The sequence below is a fragment of the Oncorhynchus clarkii genome, chromosome 6 (genome assembly GCF_045791955.1).
Source record: "Oncorhynchus clarkii lewisi isolate Uvic-CL-2024 chromosome 6, UVic_Ocla_1.0, whole genome shotgun sequence".
Classification (NCBI taxonomy): Eukaryota; Metazoa; Chordata; class Actinopteri; order Salmoniformes; family Salmonidae; genus Oncorhynchus; species Oncorhynchus clarkii.
In genome coordinates, this window is record NC_092152.1 from 49,426,984 (window position 1) to 49,452,621 (window position 25,638).

The 25,638-nt window shown below is 40.9% G+C and overlaps 2 protein-coding genes across 2 annotated transcripts in view; one reads left to right on the plus strand and one right to left on the minus strand.

Annotated features, from left to right (window-relative positions):
- The window catches only part of LOC139411258 (zinc finger MIZ domain-containing protein 2-like), an 89,128-nt gene extending 74,436 nt beyond the window's left edge, over window positions 1–14,692 (plus strand). The window contains exons 17-19 of the mRNA XM_071157313.1: window positions 7,047–7,213; window positions 8,977–9,183; window positions 13,834–14,692. Coding sequence (XP_071013414.1) covers window positions 7,047–7,213; window positions 8,977–9,183; window positions 13,834–13,941 — 482 coding nt within the window. The 3' untranslated portion in view covers window positions 13,942–14,692. The remainder of the gene's footprint in view (window positions 1–7,046; window positions 7,214–8,976; window positions 9,184–13,833) is intronic.
- Window positions 14,693–21,958: 7,266 nt separating this feature from the next.
- LOC139412116 (dickkopf-related protein 4-like) lies at window positions 21,959–25,126 on the minus strand. The gene is made up of 4 exons (XM_071158921.1): window positions 24,940–25,126; window positions 24,707–24,823; window positions 22,486–22,567; window positions 21,959–22,375 (listed from the first exon to the last, which is right to left on the minus strand). The coding sequence occupies exons 1-4, from the start codon at window positions 25,048–25,050 to the stop codon at window positions 22,197–22,199; spliced, it is 489 nt and encodes a 162-aa protein (XP_071015022.1). The 5' UTR covers window positions 25,051–25,126; the 3' UTR covers window positions 21,959–22,196.
- Between the last annotated feature and the right edge of the window lie 512 nt (window positions 25,127–25,638).

Below are 25,638 nucleotides of genomic sequence, written 5' to 3' on the forward strand. Positions count from 1 at the left end.
ATCAAATCAAATTTTATTTGTCACATACACATGGTTAGCAGATGTTAATGCGAGTGTAGCGAAATGCTTGTGCTTCTAGTTCCGACAATGCAGTAATAACAAGTAATCTAACTAACAATTCCAAAACTACTGTCTTGTACACAGTGTAAGGGGATAAAGAATATGTACATAAGGATATATGAATGAGTGATGGTACAGAGCAGCATAGGCAAGATACAGTAGATGGTATCGGGTACAGTATGTACAAATGAGATGAGTATGTAAACAAAGTGGCATAGTATAGTATAAAGTGGCTAGTGATACATGTATTACATAAGGATACCGTCGATGATATAGAGTACAGTATATACGTATGCGTATGAGATGAATAATGTAGGGTAAGTAACATTTATATAAGGTAGCATTGTTTAAAGTGGCTAGTGATATATTTACATCATTTCCCATCAATTCCCATTTATTAAAGTGGCTGGAGTTGAGTCAGTGTCAGTGTGTTGGCAGCAGCCACTCAGTGTTAGTGGTGGCTGTTTAACAGTCTGATGGCCTTGAGATAGAAGCTGTTTTTCAGTCTCTCCGTCCCAGCTTTGATGCACCTGTACTGACCTCGCCTTCTGGATGATAGCGGGGTGAACAGGCAGTGGCTCGGGTGGTTGATGTCCTTGATGATCTTTATGGCCTTCCTGTGACATCGGGTGGTGTAGGTGTCCTGGAGGGCAGGTAGTTTGCCCCCGGTGATGCGTTGTGCAGACCTCACTACCCTCTGGAGAGCCTTACGGTTGAGGGCGGTGCAGTTGCCATACCAGGCGGTGATACAGCCCGCCAGGATGCTCTCGATTGTGCATCTGTAGAAGTTTGTGAGTGCTTTTGGTGACAAGCCGAATTTCTTCAGCCTCCTGAGGTTGAAGAGGCGCTGCTGCGCCTTCTTCACGATGCTGTCTGTGTGAGTGGACCAATTCAGTTTGTCTGTGATGTGTATGCCGAGGAACTTAAAACTTGCTACCCTCTCCACTACTGTTCCATCGATGTGGATAGGGGGGTGTTCCCTCTGCTGTTTCCTGAAGTCCACAATCATCTCCTTAGTTTTGTTGACGTTGAGTGTGAGGTTGTTTTCCTGACACCACACTCCGAGGGCCCTCACCTCCTCCCTGTAGGCCGTCTCATCGTTGTTGGTAATCAAGCCTACCACTGTTGTGTCGTCCGCAAACTTGATGATTGAGTTGGAGGCGTGCGTGGCCACGCAGTCGTGGGTGAACAGGGAGTACAGGAGAGGGCTCAGAACGCAACCTTGTGGGGCCCCAGTGTTGAGGATCAGCGGGGAGGAGATGTTGTTGCCTACCCTCACCACCTGGGGGCGGCCCGTCAGGAAGTCCAGTACCCAGTTGCACAGGGCGGGGTCGAGACCCAGGGTCTCGAGCTTGATGACGAGCTTGGAGGGTACTATGGTGTTGAATGCCGAGCTGTAGTCGATGAACAGCATTCTCACATAGGTATTCCTCTTGTCCAGATGGGTTAGGGCAGTGTGCAGTGTGGTTGAGATTGCATCGTCTGTGGACCTATTTGGGCGGTAAGCAAATTGGAGTGGGTCTAGGGTGTCAGGTAGGGTGGAGGTGATATGGTCCTTGACTAGTCTCTCAAAGCACTTCATGATGACGGATGTGAGTGCTACGGGGCGGTAGTCATTTAGCTCAGTTACCTTAGCTTTCTTGGGAACAGGAACAATGGTGGCCCTCTTGAAGCATGTGGGAACAGCAGACTGGTATAGGGATTGATTGAATATGTCCGTAAACACACCGGCCAGCTGGTCTGCGCATGCTCTGAGGGCGCGGCTGGGGATGCCATCTGGGCCTGCAGCCTTGCGAGGGTTAACACGTTTAAATGTCTTACTCACCTCGGCTGCAGTGAAGGAGAGACCGCATGTTTTCGTTGCAGGCCGTGTCGGTGGCACTGTATTGTCCTCAAAGCGGGCAAAAAAGTTATTTAGTCTGCCTGGGAGCAAGACATCCTGGTCCGTGACTGGGCTGGGTTTCTTCCTGTAGTCCGTGATTGACTGTAGACCCTGCCACATGCCTCTTGTGTCTGAGCCGTTGAATTGAGATTCTACTTTGTCTCTGTACTGGCGCTTAGCTTGTTTGATAGCCTTGCGGAGGGAATAGCTGCACTGTTTGTATTCGGTCATGTTACCAGACACCTTGCCCTGATTAAAAGCAGTGGTTCGCGCTTTCAGTTTCACACGAATGCTGCCATCAATCCACGGTTTCTGGTTAGGGAATGTTTTAATCGTTGCTATGGGAACGACATCTTCAACGCACGTTCTAATGAACTCGCACACCGAATCAGCGTATTCATCAATGTTGTTATCTGACGCAATACGAAACATCTCCCAGTCCACGTGATGGAAGCAGTCTTGGAGTGTGGAGTCAGCTTGGTCGGACCAGCGTTGGACAGACCTCAGCGTGGGAGCCTCTTGTTTTAGTTTCTGTCTGTAGGCAGGGATCAACAAAATGGAGTCGTGGTCAGCTTTTCCGAAAGGGGGGCGGGGCAGGGCCTTATATGCGTCGCGGAAGTTAGAGTAACAATGGTCCAAGGTCTTTCCTCCCCTGGTTGCGCAATCGATATGCTGATAAAATTTGGGGAGTCTTGTTTTCAGATTAGCCTTGTTAAAATCCCCAGCTACAATGAATGCAGCCTCCGGATAAATTGTTTCCAGTTTGCAGAGAGTTAAATAAAGTTCGTTCAGAGCCATCGATGTGTCTGCTTGGGGGGGGATATATACGGCTGTGATTATAATCGAAGAGAATTCTCTTGGTAGATAATGCGGTCTACATTTGATTGTGAGGAATTCTAAATCAGGTGAACAGAAGGATTTGAGTTCCTGTATGTTTCTTTCATCGCACCATGTCACGTTAGTCATAAGGCATACGCCCCCGCCCCTCTTTTTACCAGAAAGATGTTTTTTCCTGTCAGCGCGATGCGTGGAGAAACCTGTTGGCTGCACCGCTTCGGATTGCGTCTCTCCAGTAAGCCACGTTTCCGTGAAGCACAGAACGTTACAGTCTCTGATGTCCCTCTGGAATGCTACCCTTGCTCGGATTTCATCAACCTTGTTGTCAAGAGACTGGACATTGGCAAGAAGAATGCTAGGGAGTGGTGTGCGCTGTGCCCGTCTCCGGAGTCTGACCAGAAGACCGCCTCGTTTCCCTCTCTTTCGGAGTCGTTTTTTTGGGTCGCTGCATAGGATCCACTCCGTTGTCCTGTTTGTAAGGCAGAACACAGGATCCGCGTCGCGAAAAACATATTCTTGGTCGTACTGATGGTGAGTTGATGCTGATCTTATATTCAGTAGTTCTTCTCGACTGTATGTAATGAAACCTAAGATGACCTGGGGTACTAATGTAAGAAATAACACGTAAAAAAACAAAAAACTGCATAGTTTCCTAGGAACGCGAAGCGAGGCGGCCATCTCTTGAGCAAATTGTTGCGAAATGTTTTCTTCTCAGGCGTAAGGCAAGGCATTATTGCTGAGATATGCAGTAACACAAGGGCCTGGCCTGTGTTAAAATTGAAAAAATAAAATAAAAAGTTTGTTTGTTAGGAGTTAAACCTGTATTAAAATAAAAGGGATTGTTTGGGGAGAAAATATGGACATTTTCTAGGTTTCCATCCAATTGGTGACAGATTTAAATCCGAATAATCAAAAAATATGCATAAAAATATGTGCATTTTCCCTCCAAAGATGTTTGACTTGGTGCGGATAAAATGCTGTGCGTGATTACATACTGCACATAGAAAGAACCTTTGCGGTTAAATTACCATGTACTGAATAAATAATACAGGTTAAATGGGTTTCCATAGCATTTTCAACTCTACTGATGGTTTTGTCACAAATCGTTGCTTTATATAGCGAATGTACCCCTCTGGTTGTGGAACGTTGCACTCTAGCCTACATCTTGCAGATGTACCTACATAATGAGGTTATTATGGACAAAAGAGCAAGTTTCTTTTTATTTGTCAAATGTCACCAAAATAAGACCCTCTAAGTTAATCATCAATTATTTCATCTGTTGCCTTATAAACTGTATGCTTTCCCGAGTTGTAGTGGTAGCATTGGTGATTTTAGCATGTAAATCTTGGTGGGGGAAAAAAACCAAGTGGGATGCATGCCAGCAAAGCCGATACGTTCTATCCATAATTTCTCCATTATTTATCTAAATATGACAAGGATTAAAAAGGATTTGCCAGTAGATTGTCGACTTGACGATGACTGCTAGCTAAGACTTTGAAAGTAAAGCTACTGTAGATAGAATGACATCAAATCACATTATATCTGAGGCCAATGACCTTGAGCCTTCATGGATGGGCACTTTTAATATAACTCTATGGCAGAACCCAAGGGGCAAACATTTTTGAGCTCTAAGGTTAGAATTGGGGATGACTTACTGTCCATGAGTGATATAAAACTGAGCCTAAGTATGACAGAAAACTGAGCCAATCAGGGATGACGCTCTGTATTTTCTGCTGGCTAGCCCCACCACCACAGAAAGCACTGAGCTTGGCTGAAACGCCTGCATTTTGGAGCTGCCTTTCTCAAGAAAGCAAGAAAGAGACAATGTTTGTATGCTGCTTTGTTAACTCAATACATTTAAAAAAAACTGTTAATGCCAAAATAACAAGCAAAACGGGCAAAAATTATATATTCACTACCGTTCAAAAGTTTGGGGTCAGTTAGAAATGTAATTGTTTTTGAAAGTAAAGCAATTTTTTGTCCATTTTAAAATAACATCAAACTGATCAGAAATACAGTGTAGACGTTGTAAATGACTATTGTAGCTGGGAGTGGCTGATTTTAAATAAAAAAAATGTAATGGAATATCTACATAGGCGTACAGAGGCCCATCATCATCAAACCATCACTCCTGTTTTCCAATGGCACGATGTTAGCTAATCCATGTTTTATCATTTTAAAAGGATAATTGATCATTAGATAAATTGCAAAAGGGTTATGTTAGCACAGCTGAAAACTGTTGTGCTGATTTTAAAGAAGCAATAAAACTGTCCTTCTTTAGACTAGTTGAGAATCTGGAGCATCAGAATTTGTGGGTTCGATTACAGGCTAGAAACAAAGAACGTTCTTATGAAACTCATTAGTCTATTCTTGTTCTGAGAAATGAAGGCGAGAAATTGACAATCATCTCTGCATCACCAATCAGGCCTTTATGGTAGAGTGGCCAGTCAGAAGCCACTCCTCAGTAAAATGCACATGGCAGCCCACTAGGAGTTTGCCAAAAGGCACCTAAAGACTCCCAGACAATGAGAAACAAGATTCTCTGATCTGATGAAACCAAGATTGAACTCTTTGGCCAGAATGCCAAGCGAGGAACCCTGGCATTATCCCTTTAAAAAACAAACAGTTTACCCCTTTTTCTCCCCAATTTCATGGTATCTAATTGGAGTTAATGTTGTCTCACCTCTGCAACTCTCGTACGGACCCGGGAGAGGCGAAAGTGGAGAGCCTTGCATCCTCCAACACCCAACCAAGCCGCACTGCTTCTTGACACAATGCCCACTTAACCCGGCTGCCAGCCGCACCAATGTGTCGGAGGAAGCACCTGGCAACCGTGTTAGCGTGCACTGCACCCGGCCCGCCGCGGGAGTCGCTAGTGTGTGATGGGACAAGGACATAACTGTCGGCCAAACCCTCCCATAAACCGGACAACGCTGGTCCAATTGTTTGCCGCCACATGGGGCTCCCGGTCACAGCCGGCTGCTCCACTCGCGAGGCCCCCTGGTATCATCCCTACAGAAGCATGGAGGTGGCAGCATCATGCTGTGGGGATGTTTTTCAGTGGCAGGGACTGGGAGACTAGTGAGGATCAAGGCAAAGGTGAACGGAGCAAAGTACAGAGATCCTTGATGATAACCTGCTACAGAAGACTCGGCTGTATTCGCTGCCAAAGGTGCTTCAATAAAGTACTTAGTAAAGGGCCTGAATACTAATGTAAATATGTTTCAGTTTACTTTTAGTACATTTGCAAAAATATCAAACTAGTTTTTACTTTGTCATTATGGGGTATTGTGTGTAGATTGATAAAGGGGAAAAACTATTTAATCAATTTTAGAAAAAGGCTGTAATGTAACAAAATGTGGAAAAAGTCAAGGGGTCTGAATACTTTACGAATGCACTGTATCTTAAATGACTGCATTTTCATGAATTCCATTATGTATTCTTGAAGTACAGTCAAAAACAGTATGGGACTTTATACGGAAGTGGAGCTGGAAGTAGACATGACTTTCCCAGTGGATAACAAACTACGGTCGTGTCCAGTTGGCATGTAATGGAAGAAAAGAAACCAGTCCCTTTGTGATTCTGTGGTTATTATGGTTTCAAATTTTACCCATCTCCGCACTATTACCTCATAAAACAGTCAAAGCACTGCAATATTACCGCAATACAAAACGAGTGCTAAAAGTTTTAACCAATTGCAGCACTTTTTTAAAGCATAAAATCATTCAATCAAGCCACACGTCAACAAACTTTTCCCCCTGTTAAGTGCATTTTCGTGACAAAGTGTACAAAATCATTGCAAATTGTGTAGGGAAAGGGGATACCTAGTCAGTTGCACAACTGAATGCATTCAACCAAAATGTGTCTTCCGCATTTAATCCAAACCCTCTGAATCTATCACCCCAAAAAAAACTGAAAATCCCGGAGGGACTGAGATACGATAGGATATTGTCTGTACTTATTATGGTTTTCTTTTCTGTGTCAAAATATTTGCACAGTTTTCTATGGAGTATCCCAATGAACACAACCAATAGTTCATTCAGTAAAGAATGGTTCTGACGTTTTTCCTTTAGTGTACAAATACAAAGGTTTTGGACTGTTTTAGCCAAATTTTCAAAATCACCTCTCATAGCCATTTTACAAAAGTATTTGCTGAAATAAATGCTCTCTGTGAAAAGAATAACAAATATACGTTCTTCTCATGTAAATGTATGGTTAAAAGGGTGGAGAATGTCTAAGTAACGAGTGTATGTCTGTTTCTGCCCAGGATTGGGATACCCTAACCAGCCTGGGTTCTCAGACTTCCCAAATGCCCCTGGCACCCCTAATGTTGGGGAGTTCTCCTCGGGACCACCCCCCCTCTCCTACCAGGCTGACCTGCCAAGTGGACTCCTCACTTCAGACAAACCCATGGGACATCCCATGTCATCCCAGGTACTAACCTCAACCCTGCTGAGTGCTTTGTTCTTCCTGTTCTCAATGGTCTGGAGTCTTGACAAACAAATCCACCCCACCCCCAAAATAATCATGTTTGTGCTTTTACGTATTATCATTCACTTTTCATCCAACCAGCTAGGTGACAAAGTTGAAGTTCCCTTGTTCGTTTAGAGTCTAAACTGTGGGGTAGTGTTGTAGACCTGGTCTTTCTTTTGTATGTGGGTCCTGGTTTACTAATCAGTGTTGATGGTGCATGTCATTATGATAAGTTATCCATAAAATTCATAATGTATTCTAAATTAGAGGTCGACCGATTTAATCGGCATGGCCGATTTCAAGTTTTCATAACAGTCGATAATCAGCATTTTTGGACGCCGATTATGGCCGATTACATTGCGTGCAGGCTTGACCACCGGTTACACGAGTGCAGCAAGGAGCCATGGTAAGTTGCTAGCTAGCATTTAAACTTATCTTATAAAAAAACAATACATCTTAACATAATCACTAGTTAACTACACATGGTTGATGATATTACTAGTTTAACTAGCTTGTCCTGTATTACATATAATCAATGCGGTGCCTGTTAATTTATCATCGAATCACAGCCTACTTCGCCAAACGGGTGATGATTTAACAAAAGCGCATTCGTGAAAAAAGCACCATCGTTGCACCAATGTACCTAACCAGAAACATCAATGCCTTTCTTAAAATCAATACACAAGTATCTTTTTTTTAAACCTGCATATTTAATTAAAATAATTTCATCTTAGCAGGCAATTTTAACTAGGGAAATTGTGTGACTTATCTTGCGTTCAGTGCAAGCAGAGTCAGGGTATGTGCAGCAGTTTGGGTAGACAGCAGCAGGCTCGCGATGGTAGACAGCAGCAGGCTCGTAAGTATTCATTCAAACAGCACTTTCCTGCATTTGCCAGCAGCTCTTCGCAATGCTTGAAGCGCAGCGCTGTTTATGACTTCAAGCCTATCAACTCCCAAGATTAGGCTGGCAATACTATAGTGCCTATAAGAACATCCAATAGTCAAAGGTATGTGAAATAGAAATGGTATAGAGAGAAATAGTCCTATAATAACTACAACCTAAAACTTCTTAACTGGGAATATTCAAGGCTCGTGTTAAAAGGAACCACCAGCTTTCATATGTTCTCATGTTCTGAGCAAGGAACTTAAACGTTAGCTTTTTTTACATGGCACATATTGCAATTTTACTTCTCCAACACTGTTTTTGCATTATTAAAACCAAATTTAACATGTTTCATTATTTACTTGAGACTAAATAGATTTTATTTCTGTATTATATTAAGTTAAAATAAGTGTTCATTCAGTATTGTTGTAATTGTCATTATTACAAATATATATATATATAAAAATTGGCAGATTTAATCGGTATCGGCTTTTTTTGGTCCTCCAATAATCGGTATCGGCGTTGAGAAATCGTAATCGGTCGACCTCTAATCTGAAAGAATTAGAAGAACTATAAAGAATAGGTTAAGTGTGGGTTAAGATGGTTTCATATATTGCTTTGTTGTCTTGGCCCCTCTACAAATCAAAGGTGCCATCAAAGAATTGATGATGAGTTCTAATTGAAAAGAGCATGACACTTTGGAAGGGTAGTTGGATTTGAGTTGAATTGGCTTGTTATAAAACTTTATTTTACTTCTAACACACCAAAGCATATTATACGTTGATGTGGCACAGACGTGTTATGCAGGAGCTTATAATACTTATAATTCTTTTCACCTCAGATTCCCCATTCTGGCCGTATGGACTCCTCCCACAGTTCTCTCCAGCATCAGCAGCATCAAGGCCTCCATAGCATCTCACACCTCGGGGGACCAGGGGCACCCATGATGCAGCCTCGCAATCCCTCCCAAAACACCAGACTACACACAGAAAGCTCCTTTGGGTTAGGGGGCCCCGCTTGCTCAGAGGTGCCAGAGCCTTCCTTGGATGTGAGTAGCAACATTTTAATTCGCTGACTTCATGACCTAGCTACGCAGTGCATTGCTACACTACATTTACATTCACACTGTACACAATTTGTGTATCGCATCAGTGGAAACCAAGACTGTTTTCAGGGCAGGTCTGCCGGTTTGGACTAGCAAAAGTGACTTTTCGGTATTAGGTTAAGGTTAGGAAACGGGCTAGGTAAAATGCAAATATTGTTCCAGATGTGGAGCCTTCCGAGTGGCGCAGCAGTCTAAGGCACTGCAGTGCTTGAGTCATCACTACAGATCCGGGTTCGATGCCAGGCTGTGTCTCAGCTGGCCGAGACCAGGAGACCCATAAGGCGATGCACAATTGGCCCAGCGTCACCTGGATTAGGGGAGGGTTTGGCCGGCCAGGATGTCCTTGTCCCAATGCGCTCTAGCGACTCCTATGGCAGGCCGGGCGCATGCATGCTGACACGGTCGCCAGTTGTACATTGTTTCCTCTGACACATTGGTGGCTGGCTTCCAGGTTAAGCGAACAGTGTGTCAAGAAACAGTGTGTCTTGGCAGGATGCATGGCTCTCGACCTTTGCCTCTCCCGAGTCCGTACGGGAGTTGCAGCGATGGAACAAGACTGTAACTACCAATTAAATGTCACGAAATTGGGGAGAAAAGGGGGTATTTTGCATTGTTTTAGACTGCTGCGCCACTCGGGAGGCGACTCGAACATATCAACTAGTCCTGCCCTGAGAACAGTCTTGGTTCCAACTTATGCAAAGCTGCTACACAATGGCCCTCATTCATCAACTTGTTCATAAATAGGGCAACAATTTCGTAGTATGTTAAGTTTTGCACTATTCATAATACTTTTGCACTGCGTAATGTGTAATACACATTATATTGTATTATGTTGTTGAGGAAAACTCAGAGGTATCAGGCAGAACTCATTTATCAGCAATAAGAGGTTTATTCAAGCAATTGGAAGGAAGATCACTTTCAGGATGAACCCAGAAAGTAACCTCCAGGATATACCGGAAAGGAATTCTCAGGATATACCGGAAAGGATCTCAAAGATTTTACAATTACAGTCTTTAAATACTTAATCTACACAAAAAGCTGCTTAACCAAGCTAGGGGGAGGCAATCTTACATGAGAGATAAGGGGTACTTGGCTTTCATAAAGCATTAAAACAAACAAAAGCAGGTTCTAACCAGTTCTCACAGCCTATGTGTCTAAGATAGGAGAGTGATAAGATCTTTAGAGCCTCAACAGACATGAGCAGCCTGGATGGCTTTTAGTGTCCCAGAGATAAGGACGAATAACAAATCACTCTGTAAAATCATTGAAAGCGTGGGGGAGGGAGGTGGATCCCCACCACACTGGGTAGCACAGAGCAACACTTTAAGCGCATTGCACTAATAATGGCGCTGATTAGGGAAACATTCCCGCTGTTCTTAGTGCCAGTCTGCACGTTCAAACTAAAACAATGTAACTAATAATGGAATCTTTGTGCTTTCGTTAATAAAATTAATGATGTTTATTTGGTTATGGATCCATAATGAATTACAATGGGAATAAATATTACTGAATTACAGAAATATTGGAACAAAGTTATCTACTGAAGGTTAACAAATTGTTGCTTACTGGAAAATAATATTTCGAACACACACGGTCACGTTGTACAGTGCCATTATGGCTATTAGCAGGTAGCTGGACAATAGACTTGCCTAGGAGGGTAAGGGGAGAATTCTATTGTTAAATGTATTTCAATGTTAGGGTGGCTGTATCTCAACCGGCCGTGATTGGTTGCAATTTCAGTTTAATCCACCGGAAAAGACAAAACAAATAATACCACAAAAAGTATTATTATGTATCACATCTGACCGTGAATTGGGAGTCCCATAGGGCGTCACACAATTGGCCCAGCGTTTCTCTCCCTCTAAAAACAGAAATAAATGTTTTGGCCTTTACAAATATTATTTTGGCCTTTATTCAGATTACAATCGTTCACTTTCGTTTAAAAAAAAAAACTAAATAACCTCAAATATCGTTATGTATTGTCAAGTTGATGGCACAGTCATATAGCCGGCACCTACATAAAGCTGAGTGACTCACTCATTCATGGCTTTGGATTAAATTAAATAAGGTTATTTTTGATAGTCTTATATAAATAAATGTTTTGGTTATTCTCACCTGGACATCATGTACAGTATTATAATAGCCCATTATGGGATATTAGCAGGACAATATACCTTTACCATCACCTCTCTGTATTTTGAATCTTTGTTATTGGGGCCTCCCACAGTGCAAACAGTTGCAGGTTCTATACACGTACCGCCTGCCACCGTGAGACCCATGAGTCGGCTTTTGGTTTTAATTTAGAATCCTCCAGTCCTCTATATATATAATTATTGGCGGAGAGTCATATCATATTTTTCTATATACTGTAGGCCAACCGTAGGCGACATGATTCTCACTAGTGTTGAGTGTGCTGTTAAGTGGTGTAGGTTTTTATTTATTTAACTTCTTAGGGCTTAAATCCCGTTAAAGGGACCGATATGACAACAGCCAGTGAAAGTGCAGGGCGCCAAATTCAAAACAACAGAATTCTGATAATTTAAAATTCCTCAAACATGTGTCTTATACTGTTTTAAAGAGCATATTGAAGTTAGAAGCAATAGGATTTGAAGCAATAGCCTACGACTATTTGAGCACCTTTTTGTGCTGTTCTGAGAAGCAGGGGGACTGGTCTTGATAAGTCAATGAGATTTTCATTTTCACTGAATTTCAGTTTGGGTATTGGTTCGACTACAATTAGGGTGTAGAAATGTTATGCTCTTAGTGGAACCTTTATTAAACTAGGCAAGTCAGAACCTCTTTGGGATCGGTGTCCCGCTAGCGTTCCACTACGACAACATCCATTGCAGAGATCCAGTGAAATTGCAGAGCGCGAAATTCAAAATACTATTAAACATTCATGAAAATACAAGTGTCTTACATTGTTTAAAAGCTTAACTTCTTGTTAATCCAACCGCGTTATCAGATTTTTAAACGGCTTTACGGCGAAAGCATACCATGCAATTATCTGAGGACAGCGCCCCACATCAAAATACTTTTTCAAACCAGCACAGGCGACACAAAATCCCAAATAGCGATAAAATAAATCACTTACCTTTGAAGATCGTCCTCTGTTTGCAATCCCAAGGGTCCCAGCTACACAGTGAATGGTTGTTTTGTTCGATAAAGTCCTTCTTTATATCCCAAAAAGTCTGTTTAGTAGGCACCATCAATTTTAGTAACACACTCGTTCAACGTGCATACAAACGAATTCAAAAAGTTACCGGTAAATTTCGTCCAAACAAGTCAAACGATGTTTCTAATTAATCCTCAGCTACTCTAATATCTAAATAAACAATCAAATTTAAGACGGATAATAGTATCCGTATAACTACCCATCCCGGATCCAGGAGAATTGTCAGCAACTACACTAATTAGCATAGCGCAACGATCAAATAATCTTACTAGAAAATATTAATATTCATGAAATCACAAGTGAAATATAGCGAAACTCAGCTTAGCCTTTTGTTAATCACCCTGTCCTTTTAGATTTCGAAATTATGCTTTACAGCGATAGCAAGACAAGCGTTTGTGTAAGTTTATCGATAGCCTAGCATTGCATTATGTCCAGCTAGCAGCAGGAAGCTTGGTCATGAAAATCAGAAAAGCAATCAAATTAATCGTTTACCTTTGATCTTCGGATGTTTTCACTCACGAGACTCCCAGTTTCCGTTAGGATGGAAAGGAAAATATGAAGCTGTACAACGTGACCGTCTGGAGCAGGCTACACAGTACTGGGCTATTTAGCTAAAGAATCCCTGTGTCGTGCGGGCACAAGGGAGACCGGGGTTCAATTCCCAGACGGGGAGGAAGGAGTAGGCTGTCCTTGTAAATAAGAATTTGCTCTTAAAGGACAAACAATCAGTCATGTTACCTCAGCTAGTTAACAACCTGGTAACTTTACCAGTACTTCTAAACATCTGGGGGCACAGAAAGAAAGGAAAAGACATGGCGTCTTTAGAAAATCAAAGAATGAAGGACTGATCTCTTGCATGTCCTCACTCACAAACTTGAAATACTTTCAATGTAATGCATCTCAATAGGTAGAGCTTTTATTCCACAAATGACTTTGTAATTTCAATGACAGGTTTTTGTATAAATTTTCATAACAAACATATGTCTTTACAGAGTTAAATATTAGTTTATTTGTGCACAACATGCTTCAAAAGTAGCTAGAATTCATATTCGCCCAGTATGCTATATCTCAATCAATTAAAACAAATATATGTGCTACCAATGAAAAAAGTTAATTTAGAGCCCTGTCTGCAAGGAAATTTGCATACAAGTGGTCTCGGACCGATTTTACATTTACAATATCCAGAGCGACTTACAGTAGTGAGTGCATACATTTATATACAGATGTACATTTATGCCAAAGGAAAAAAATCTGAGCTACAAAAAAAATGTGCAAGACAGTGCTCATATGCTAATGTTGATGACTATTTTGAACTGTGAATGATTGATTGATGAGCGAGGCACAATGTGTTAATGAGCGCAGTACCTGTTGTTGTACGTACATCTTTAGGGATTCTGATTTCTCTCTCTCCTCTACAGTTACTTCCTGAATTGACAAATCCAGATGAGCTACTGTCTTACCTTGGTCCCCCCGATTTACCGAACAACAGCAATGATGACCTACTCTCCCTCTTTGAGAACAACTGAGTCCCGGTTCTCCTCTCCAGTCTCCCATGGTTCCCTGCAACACATAAACTACATACAAGAAGTATCCCACCTACAATGTGGGTATAAAAAATACTTCCTGTAATATAAGAGCTCCCCTTGAGCCGAAAATGGCCGTCAGTGGTAGTAGGCGTGTCGAGGAGACACTTGAATATGAGGAAAAACTTTGATGTCCCTTGTCTGACTATAAACTATGGTAATATTTTGTTTTATATCTGTAAACTATTCCCGCATCCATTCCCTTGTTACTACCTTTCTTGCCCAAGGATCCAATTGTATTTAAATGCTTCCTTACTAGAATCACATTTAGAAGGGATTATCAATGTATGTACATTTTCTTATTCAATGCAGTTGTGATGCAAGTTTATGTCCAACTGAATTTGGTGAGTTTGAAATGTCCATAAAAGTATGATTAAATAACCTTTTTTAATTTACAATAATAAATGGAAGATGAATACATTGAGGGGATGCCCTATGTGTTTCAAAGATGAATATGTATTTTCACTGCCTTTTACTGTGATTTATCAATGCACAACAGTGACAAAACAGCAATGTAATTTCCACATTTACATAACCATTCCAAGCTATGATCATTTAGCACCCCGGCACACAAACAATTACTCAGTCTTTTTATATTCTAAATTAACAGATTTTTATGCATAAATGTTTGACATTATATTCATTACAATGGTTAACAACCTTGTAGGCAAATTGAATAAATGGCAATCTGTAAGGCTTTGTGAGACTCAATTCTTTGGAGCAGCTATGGAGCCAAAGCCATACCTTTATGGCTACATGTAAATATATGGCTCCATCTAAATCAAAGATGACCACACCAACCAGATGTAGTCCCCTGTTAAATTTTTTTTTAATGTGAATTCATTTGCAAACGTCTGGTTCTTACTGATCCAGATATATATCCAGATATTATATTCTTCCTACACTAACACTTTGTAAGGCCTGCTCTTTGCAGAATGACAGAAAAATGAAATACACAGGTATGGGCAACTAGCAGCCCTTTCGTAGGCCCCCGGATCATTTATTATTAAATAACTAATTTGGGGTCCCATTACCGTTGAGAGTTAGAATAGTAGAATATACTAGGTGCAATTTCGTCATTTGGTTGTGCATCAGCAGATTTTCTCTTGTTTTGTAAGTCACTGACAGTCACTCAATAAGTCCATGTCAGCAAAAAATGTTTAGATATCTAAACTTGTAGTAATCATGGTCCAATTACAGACCAGAGAGCCTCCATTAATTTTGTTTGCCACTCTCACTCCGATAACGTTTTAAAAACTGCAAACATTTCTCTTCACCCCATCGCAAAATGAGTAGAATTGTATGAAGTTAGAACCTCTTTGGGAAAGGTGTGCCGTTAGCGGGACACCTCGACAAAATCCGGTGAAATTGCAGAAAGCGTAATTCAAACTACAGTATTATAAATATTTAACTTTCATAAAATCACAAGTGTAATACATCAAAATAAAGCTTAACTTGTTAATCCAGCCGCTGTGTCAGATTTCAAAAAGGCTTTAAGGTGAAAGCAAACCATGCGATTATCTGAGGACAGCGCCCCGCATACAAACACATGAAAAACATATTTCAACCAGGCAGGTGCAACACTAAAGTCAGATAGCGATTTAATAAATACCTTACCTTTGACCTTCTTCTGTTGGCACTCCAAAAGGTCACAGTAACATCACAAATGGTCCTTCTGTTCGATAATGTCCTTCTTTATATTCATAACTCAGTTTAGCTGGCGCGCTTCAGTCAATAATCCACCCATTTTCCCTCCATCAAAATGCATACAAAATGAATCGCAAACGTTACTAATAGACTTTTCCAAACAAGTCAAACAACGTTCATAATCAAACCTTCGGTACCCTAATACGTAAATAAACTATAAAATTTAAGACTGAGAATCGTTATTGTCTTTACCGGAGAAAAATACCAAAGAGCGCTCTCATTCACGCGCTTGGAAACACTACAGCCAAAATGGGAGCCACCTAGAAAAACGTAAATTTCTGGCTAATTTTTCCAAAAACCAGCCTGAAACTCTTTCTAAAGACTGACATCTAGTGGAAGCCCTAGGAACTGCAATCTGGGAGGACTTTGCCTTATAATAAACGTGATAGCCATTGAAAATAGTAGTAGGCTGAATTCTTTTGGGGGGGGGGGGTGGTTTGTCCTCGGGGTTTTGCATGCCATATCAGCTCTGTTATACTCGCAGACATAATTTGAACAGTTTTAGAAACTTTAGAGTGTTTTCTATGCAAATCTACCAATATATGCTTATGCTAGCTTCTGGGCCTGAGTAACAGGCAGTTTACTTTGGGAACGCTTTAATCCGGATGTCAAAATACTGCCCCCTATCCCAAACAAGTTTTAAACTGCATTAATTTATGTCTGAGAGTATATGAACATAACTGAGCATTCTAACATATCTGTATCCATTAATCATCATCAATAACATCTCCCAGGTCTTCCTCACATTTTTGTTTTACATGTTTTATGTCATCGGGACTCGCCTCTATCAACCCTTGATACAGTTTGGAAATTAAATCGACTGCCTTAAAATAGTTTCAATTTTTCAAGCTTCTTGCTTGTCCAATGTTTGACGCACAGGGAGAATAGTGTTGTATCGGCAAAAGTTCACCTCTGTGCTGTTACAGACTGGCCTTCCCTGGCTGCCTGCCTCTGATGAGACCCCTGTCACCATCTGATCCTGATCAGATGAGGTATGGCAAATAACTACCTTGGTGTACATTTATACATGATATTATCCATGAATAGAATCAATGGTTCAATAATTGGAATTAATCAATATTTCCAGATCCCAGACTGTAGCCTACCCATCAACTCAAGGTGGAACTTTGTATCCATTCACTAATTTTTATTATATTCTGCAAATTTCACCTGACATCCGCAGACTGGTCTTCCCTGGCTCTCTGACCCTACATGGACACCTGTCACCATCTTATCCTGCTAAAACATAATGAGCATAGCGTACTGAATGTGCATCATGACAGTGAAGCCTGTGGAGCTGTTTCTACCATGTCAGTGTGAAAAGTAGGAAATTAGCTATGGTAACTGTCAGATCAATAACGTTACATTGCTATACTGACTAATAAAAACTAACATTGCGCTGAAAAAACATCAGAAGATTGGTCTTCAATCGTTTGGTAACTGGTTTCATCGTTTGATTCAGGTATAGTGTGATTGAACAAAAATAATAGCTAAAGTTATTATTGTGGTAGCTAGCTAATGTTAGCCAACTTTTGGCAAGCTCTAGCTAATGATACATTATCAAATGACTTCTGTTGAAATGGGAAAAAACAATGGCTACAAAACATTTCCATACACACAACACCTGTTAGATACTGCTACCTGAGATAGTGAGAGGCTAGCTAGAGCTGAACTGGCTGTGGTAGCTACTAGCTAGCTAACGATCTGCTAGTAGTTCATTCACTTCAGTCGAGAGGTGATGAAACATTGGCTCACGTAATATGTCAGTTACTACTAGCTCAGCACTGGGAATACACAATTGTTTCTGTCAAACAGCAGTTACCTTGCCAGTTAGAACAGTCAACTAATGAGTAGCCAGTTTCTGCTATGCTTGCTTTTACAACTTGTAGAAAAAGCGCAACACAGACAGCAGCTGTCTTTTGTCCATCTCTCCCATGCTGGTCCTATATGCCAGCTTGTCAGAAACGTTGCCTTCACACAGCCTGTCAGCACGCTCTGTGGTGTCCATGCAGTCCTAAATCAAGCCAGCTGAAACCGGAAAACAGCCTACCCAACTGCTCTGAGACATCCGCATGGTCCTAACGCACACCGGCACCGCGTTTTGTATCACAGTGCAATGAAATAAAACTGGGGGAGACAAATATGCAATTTCAGAATGTGGGGGGGTTTACACTATGGCATCCAGTAACAACACAGTGTGCTTTTGCTGGCATGCTGGTAAGTAGCTTGCTAGCTAACAGTCACACCACAGATGGAAGGTTATGTGGATGTGCAGTTGTAGTCAGAAGTTTACATACACCTTAGCCAAATACATTTAAACTCAGATTTTCACAATTCCTGACATGTAATCCTAGTAAAAATTCCCTGTCTTAGGTCAGTTAGGATCACCACTTTATTTTAAGAATGTGAAACATCAGAATAATAGTAGAGATAATTATATATTTTAGCTTTTATTTCTTTCATCACATTCCCAGTGGGTCAGAAGTTTACATGCACTCAAGTAGAATTTGGTACCATTGCCTTTAAATTGTTTAACTTGGGTCAAACGTTTTGGGTAGCCTTCCACAAGCTTCCCACAATAAGTTGGGTGAATTTTGGCCCATTCCTCCTGACAGAGCTGGTGTAACTGAGTCAGGTTCGTAGGCCTCCTTATTCGCACACGCTTGTTCAGTTCTGCCCACAAATTTTCTATGGGATTGAGGTCAGGGCTTTGTGATGGCCACTCCAGTACCTTGACTTTGTTGTCCTTAAGCCATTTTGCCACAACTTTGTAAGTATGCTTGGGGTCATTGTTCAGTTGGAAGACCCATTTGCAACCAAGCATTATCTTCCTTTCTGATGTCTTGAGATGTTGCTTCAGTATATCCACATAATTTTCTTTCCTCGTGATGCCATCTATTTTGTGAAGTGCACCAGTCCCTCCTGCATCAAAGCACCCCCACAACATGATGCTGTCACCCCTGTGCTTGATGGTGTTCTTTGGCTTGCAAACCTCCCCTTTTTCTTCGAAACATAATGGTCATTATGGCCAAACAGTTCTATTTTTATTTCATCAGACAAGAGGACATTTCTCCAAAAAGTTTGATCTTTGTCCCCATGTGCAGTTGCAAACCATAGTCTGTTTTTTTATGGCTGCTTTGGAGCAGTGGCTTCTTCCTTGCTGAGCGGCCTTTCAGGTTATGTCGATATCAAACTCATTTTACTGTGGATATATATACTTCTGTACCTGTTTCCTCAAGCATCTTCACAAAGTCCTTTGCTGTTGTTCTGTGATTGATTTGCGCTTTTCGCACTAAAGTATGTTCATCTCTAGGGGACAGAACGCGTCTCCTTCCTGAGCGGTATGACTGCTGCGTAGTCCCATGGTATTTATACCTGCGTGCTATTGTTTGTACAGATGAACGTGGTACCTTCAGGCGTTTGGAAATTGCTCCTAAGGATGAACCAGACTTGTGGAGGTCTACATAGACATAATTTTCTGCAATTTTCCAAACTGTTTAAAGGCACAGTCAACTTGGTGTATGTGAACTTCTGACCCGCTGGATCTTTGATACAGTGAATTATAAGTGAAATAATCTGTCTGTTAACAATTGTTGGAAAAATGACTTGTGTCATGCACAAATTAGATGCCCTAACCAACTTGCCAAAACTATAGTTTGTTAACAAGACATTTGTAGAGTGGTTGAAAAACAAGTTTTAATGACTCCAACCTAAGTGTATGTAAACTTCCAATTTCAACTGTTATCAACTTAGGATAGTGCCTAAGCAACACACCACGTAGGAAAACCCTAGACATGACATTAGAGACAATGCCATGATAGGGTCATTTTGTCAGGACATTGGACGTAGATAGAATTCAGTCCATTTAGATGATTTTGGTGTGAGAACAATTTTTTGTATATATTTTGTTTGTTTATGCTTTCATTCCTTTTCAGTTCAGTTCCTGAGACACTTAGGAAGTGATAGAGCCATAAACAATGTCCCCATACAACCATCACTTCGTGCCACAACGCCGCTCATTGGGGAATTCATGGAATTATATATTTTGTGAGTGTTTGTGCGTTGTTAACATCTGCCTACGTTACTGCCCAGATCTTCCAGTCTGGACAACCAGACGACGGGTCTAGAACGGCGATCCCAAACCGGACATCCACTGACCATCCTTGTGGTGGACTGCTCCGCTTTCAGAGAGCCTACCAAGTTCAACCACCAGAGGGGGACTGCAACGATCTACAAACAAGACATCACATGGTCATTATTTTTATGTTGATTTGTAACTTGCAGGATAATCACAAGATCCAAACCCCCAGGGGGGGGGACTGTCATGACGTGGCCCTTTCTGGGTATAGATCGTGGCTTCTCCCTCTCTCTTGCTCTCTCCTACACCTAGGTTCTGTTATCTCAGGTCATAAATTCCTGCCGGAGACTCTCCCCCTGGGCATGCAGTATTGAGCGAGAGAGTTTCACAGTAGAACAATGGAACTTCTACTACATCACAGAATTTTAGAACTGAACAATATCCATGTTTTGGAGAATGTGTAAACGGTCGGTGGAGAAGCCAACTTCTGTTTTGTTTCATGTTTGGGACCTCATGAAAGACAATACAGCCACATTAACATAACTCTGTTTCTACAGGTGCCTCCATTATGAGGTTTGCATCTAAGTATTGTATAAAATGAATGAGTAAAGATGAAACTATTTGTGAAATCATGTGATGATAAACCTTTAATGTGAGAGAATTGTATTCCGTTTAAAGTTTAAGTCATTGGCCCGCCCCCGCCAGCGCAGACATGATCAGGCGTCATAGAACCACCTTTTTTTTTGTTATGAATAAACCCCCCCCCCCGAGGAAATCCTCTTCAGACCATGCATACTTTGGGCAAGCTGAGGTGGCACAGGTTTGAGTACCAAGACTGAGCAAACCCACAGCGTGAGCTGTGATTGCGAATGGTTATTGAATTCCTAACCATACCACATGGAGCATTGGCTACACGGCTAGAAATGGTTCAACTCTGAGACTATCGATCCCTACAGAGTAAGAGCATATCTTAGATACTAATTACTAGTCTGCAGCTAGAAATTACGTAAACCTTGGATGCGAAAACCGACTACCGCCGAAACATCGATTCTATGAGAACATTTCTGAATGGTACTCTGAAGTATCCATTCTAACCACAAAATACTGATATTCAGGGAAACAGAAAGAGAGAGAGACTTGGATGAACTCTCCAGCAGAAGGACCGGATTCCAACCGACATGACACATGGGCGTAAACAGTTATTGATTGCAATTATTCCCGAATGAGTGAGCGTTCGTGTGCAAAGGATTAGCATTTCAATTAATATAGTTGTCAACTGTGTGCAGTGATCCTTTTTGTCTTTCCTGCTCTTTCTCAGTCCACACCCACTTCCCTTTGTCCACCAAGCCGTCATATCGGCTTAGCCCACTAGGGAATCATCCCTACCATTTGTTAGTAACATATCTACTGTTTGTTTGTGCATTTCTGTGATTATTTAGTTAGTTAGTAAATAAATAAATGATTAAGCCAATTGGTGTATGGGTGATTTATAGTAAAGGCTGGGTTTGTGCAGGTACCCAACAATTTACGCTGTTTGGAATGAGACTGACGTGAGGTAAAGAATAATTCATTAATAGAAGACAAATTTTTCAGATATTAATATATCTTATATTTGGAAAATTATAATTTTGTGATATGAAGATTTTATGTGGTGCCCCTGCTTCCTAGTTATTACATTTACGTGATTAGTTTAGTCATGTAATAATAATTACAGAGAATTGATTTGATAAAATAACAGTCTTCACTTTAAATGATGCCAAAGACACGACACTGGCCTTTAAAGTGCAGCATTTTGCCACATGGGGTATTGTGTTAAACCCACTTTTAGATTCTGATCGGTCACTGACTTGACTGGCTATTTTATATTTAGGGCAGAGTATCCCTCTTGGTGCAGGTCCAGACTGAATCAATAACATTAAACAATATTGAAGCTGTGATGGTCAGTGTGGATTCCAGGCTACAAAACCCTAGCCTCGGGCCCTTTTCAGATATTGTCAATTTGTTGCTTATAATCTTCATCCAATAGATGGCACTAGTGTACATTGTGATGATGAGGTCTGGACCATTTGAGAGGTGGTACCAGATGCCATTAAATTCAAGGAAGGTATGAAATGTGCAGATTTGTCTTATAAAGATGAATAAGATTAGGTGAGGGGCTCAAATAAAAACAAAGAGTAGACCACCGGAGCTTGTATGGAATGAAATATACATTTACAAAAGCTTAACTTGCATTTAGCCTTTAACATTTTAAACAAAGAATGGCACAAAGGTAGTTTATTGAGTGAAATGTGTTGAGTAAAAGAAAGGCTTGAGTCATCTACATCTTCTCTCTTGCCTGAGTGTCTCTAGCGTTCTCTCAGTTTAGGTTGACAAACTCCTTGGTTTTTGGGGCCTTCAGCCTGGCCACGACAGCTTAGCCGGGTGCACAGTTGCAGCGGTCAATATTCCTCCGCAGTTTAGAGCGTCCTCCTCGCAGGAGGCAGGTATCTCCCTCCTTTGGGATGGGTTGACATCTTTTCACTGCTAAATAGCGGATGCAGCACAGTCCTGCCTCACAGTCTCCAGAGTACACGCATGTGGCCTTCTCTGCAACTGGAGAGGGAACAGGACAGTTAATACCACACTCAGATATGCAGAGCTGCAAGAGTTGGAGGCAGCACACACAGTTTGGGACCAGGCTTTCCTTTTCCAAGCTTTCTTACCTTTCCTTATGTTGTCGTCATCATCATGAGCAACTATTTCTTTACTCTGGTTCTTTTTCTGAGATCCATTGCAGGTATTTCTCTGTAGATATAGGAACGACATTACCACTTACACATTACCACTCAGCAGCACAATTAAAGGATTGAATTCATGATATAGTCATTTATTCTTGAAACAGTGGAGGCTGCTGAGGAGAGGACAGCTCATAATAATAGCTGGAACGGAGCTAATGGAATGGCATCAAACACATAGAAACATGTGATACCATTCTACTCATCCGCTCCAGCCATTACCACAAGCCTGTCCTCCCTAATCAAGGTGCCACCAACCTCCTGTGCTTGAAGAATATGATATAAATGCGTCCTGAATTTAGTTAAACTGTCATACCCCACCAGAACCCAACATGTAAGCTTGTTTTATTTACTCTATTGTTTGTAACGGTGTAACTCTAAACAGACACTGTGTAGCCTCAACATTGTTAAAACTGTCATTTTGATCTCATGGAAGTCACTACTTTGTCCATGAATTTGAGAGTGGTTACATTTCTCCAGCCCCATCCCTTCATCTGCAGATTGCCGCTTTCAGTTTTAATTAAGAGGTCATTTGGCACATAAGGTCACACCATAAACAGTAAGCTCCAAAAGTATTGGGACAGTCGCTAGGTTTCCATCCAATTGGTGACACATTTTAATGTGAATATTCTAACATCAATATTTTAACAATACTCACTCATTTCTTAACTGTAAAAGGCTGCTTACAATGCAGCTTTACAGAAACACCACCTTAAAACCCTTAGGGAAGACCAAATGAAGTGTAACACCACCTATCAGTTCTACCAACCTGAGCTTGAGGTCGGAATCCAAAGCTAACGGTGATCCCGACATGGAACCGGGAAACAAGAGCGAGGAAGAGTGATACTCTTCAAAGGAAACGATCTCAAAATGAACATACAAAAATGGACATGAGAGATGTATGTACTTTCCTTTAATCCCTCAGAAAAACAACATCCGTATTTTCACTTCACTTCCATAAAATGGACTTATTCCAGATAAAAGTATGTGAGTGATGACGTGGTGACATAATAATACATTTGCGGTTAAAAATGTACCAAATGAAAACTGTTGGTTTTCTCACAATTTTTTCCCATTACATAGCGAGTGTGCTAACTCTGGTATTGGCACGTGTGCTCTTGCCAACAGCACGCAGATACACTTATAGCCCACTTGATGAGATTGTTATATAAAAAAGAGCCTGGTTATTTGTATTTGTCAAATGGCAGCCAAGCATCGATGATCATGTCACCAGAATAAGACCCTCGTTATTTCTTGGAAAGGAGCATCAAGCTCATCACCTTGCACTTTCACCACCCTGTGAAGTTCATCTTAACTTTTCATCTGTAGCCTAATAAACTGTGTACGCAGTGGGAGGACCACACGTCATCACGTGAGTCCAAGTTTACTTCGATATGATGGTTATTATATCGATATTTGCACATAAAATCATTTCCACCAACATTTCTGGAATCATTCATTTTATTGACACTAAAAGGACCCATTGTCTAGCGTATTTTGTTTTGTCCACATTTGGAAAGTTTACCGAAAAATGTTCTGTTTCCATCAGGCCTGTCATCACATTTTGTATCGGAACATGTAGCTACTTTCTCACACAAAAAGGTTGGATGGAAAAATGGTTAATTACATGTATTTTGTGGCTCTGTACTCCAGCACTTTGGATTTGAAATGATACAATAGTTATGAGGTCACAGTGCAGACTGTCGAATTTCATTTGAGGGTATTTTCATCCATATCGGGTGAACCATTTAGAAATTACAGCACCTTTTGTATATGGTCCACCCATTTTAGAGGAACAGAAGTATATTGTGTATTGCAGTATTCAAAAGATAGTATTTGGTCCCATATTACTAGCTTGCAACTATTACATCAAGCTTGTGAGTTATCCTATTTTACTGTACTTTCAACTATTACATCAAGCTTTTGAGTTATCCTTTTTTGGGGTGGTATGATATTTATGCCTCTGTAACTTGTTCACTTATCATTACTCACGATTTATTCAGGACTACCCGTAATCATGTTAATATCCACATTTATGTAGAAGTGTTTAGAAACATATTATATTATTTAAGAATTAATTTGACTACCCAGTGATAACATTCTCAGATCCCTTCTTTCTTATCTCTCTCTCACACACTATAGCACTCACCGTTGACAGACTGCGTTCTTGATCAGGTAAAGCTGTCCTGTGATGGCGAGATGTATCTGCCCTGCGACGTGTGTTCACATTATTCTGTACATACACCGTTCCACTGTGCGGGTCCACCTGTATTACGAAGAAAAGCATTGGCCTAATTCAATCTGAAAAAAGAGACACTTGAATGACACTTGAAACACTTGAAGCCTAAGCATCACTGGTCAATCCACTGCAGGTGCTCTCACCTGTTCCAATGGATCCATCACTTCTTTAGAGGTTTGGATTACATTTGATTTGAGGCTGTGCACAAAACAGTGAGAACACATGAAAAGCAAAGCGATCGTAGGTGTCCACATTGTAGACCAAACAAAACGACACAATATCCAGCCGTTGTAAATAGCAAAATGTCTAATACAGAAGACGAACCCACTTTTCTCTGAGCAGAGCAGGTGTATCCTGGTACTTATAACCCTTCAAGTTTCACATGTAAATGATTTATGTCACATGCACAAGTACAGTGAAATGCCTTTCTTGCCAAATCAAAACCCTACAATACAATAATCAATCAAAATGTAATACTAGAAAATAACTTAAGGTAGAACAAAACCACAAAAGAAATAAGAAAACACCGGCCCACCCGCACAGCATAAAGCTTCTACTTCTTTCATTGCACATCAAAATCCACACAAATTCCTCCTACCAACACACAGAGGCGCTTTGAAAAATATGTTTAATGAATGAGAAATATTCTTTGAACAAAACGCATCAATTGACATGGATGAGAGCTACATTCTGGCCAACCGGAACATATGGTAAGCGTCTCTCTTTAGAACTAGACTAGTGTAGGCTATAGGGGGAAATGTAGTAAATGTAAGATTTGTCAACTGTTTGATGGTGAGAAATCATTATACTGTATATCACTTATGTAATAATAATAACTAGAT

Coding starts and splice junctions, on each gene's coding strand:
- LOC139412116 (XM_071158921.1), bottom strand. CDS start 25,050: ATGTGGACACCTACGATCGCTTTGCTTTTCATGTGTTCTCACTGTTTT. Junction 24,824..24,939: donor TGATGGATCCATTGGAACAG/GTGAGAGCACCT, acceptor TTCGTAATACAG/GTGGACCCGCACAGTGGAAC. Junction 22,376..22,485: donor TGACGACAACATAAGGAAAG/GTAAGAAAGCTT, acceptor TTCCCTCTCCAG/TTGCAGAGAAGGCCACATGC.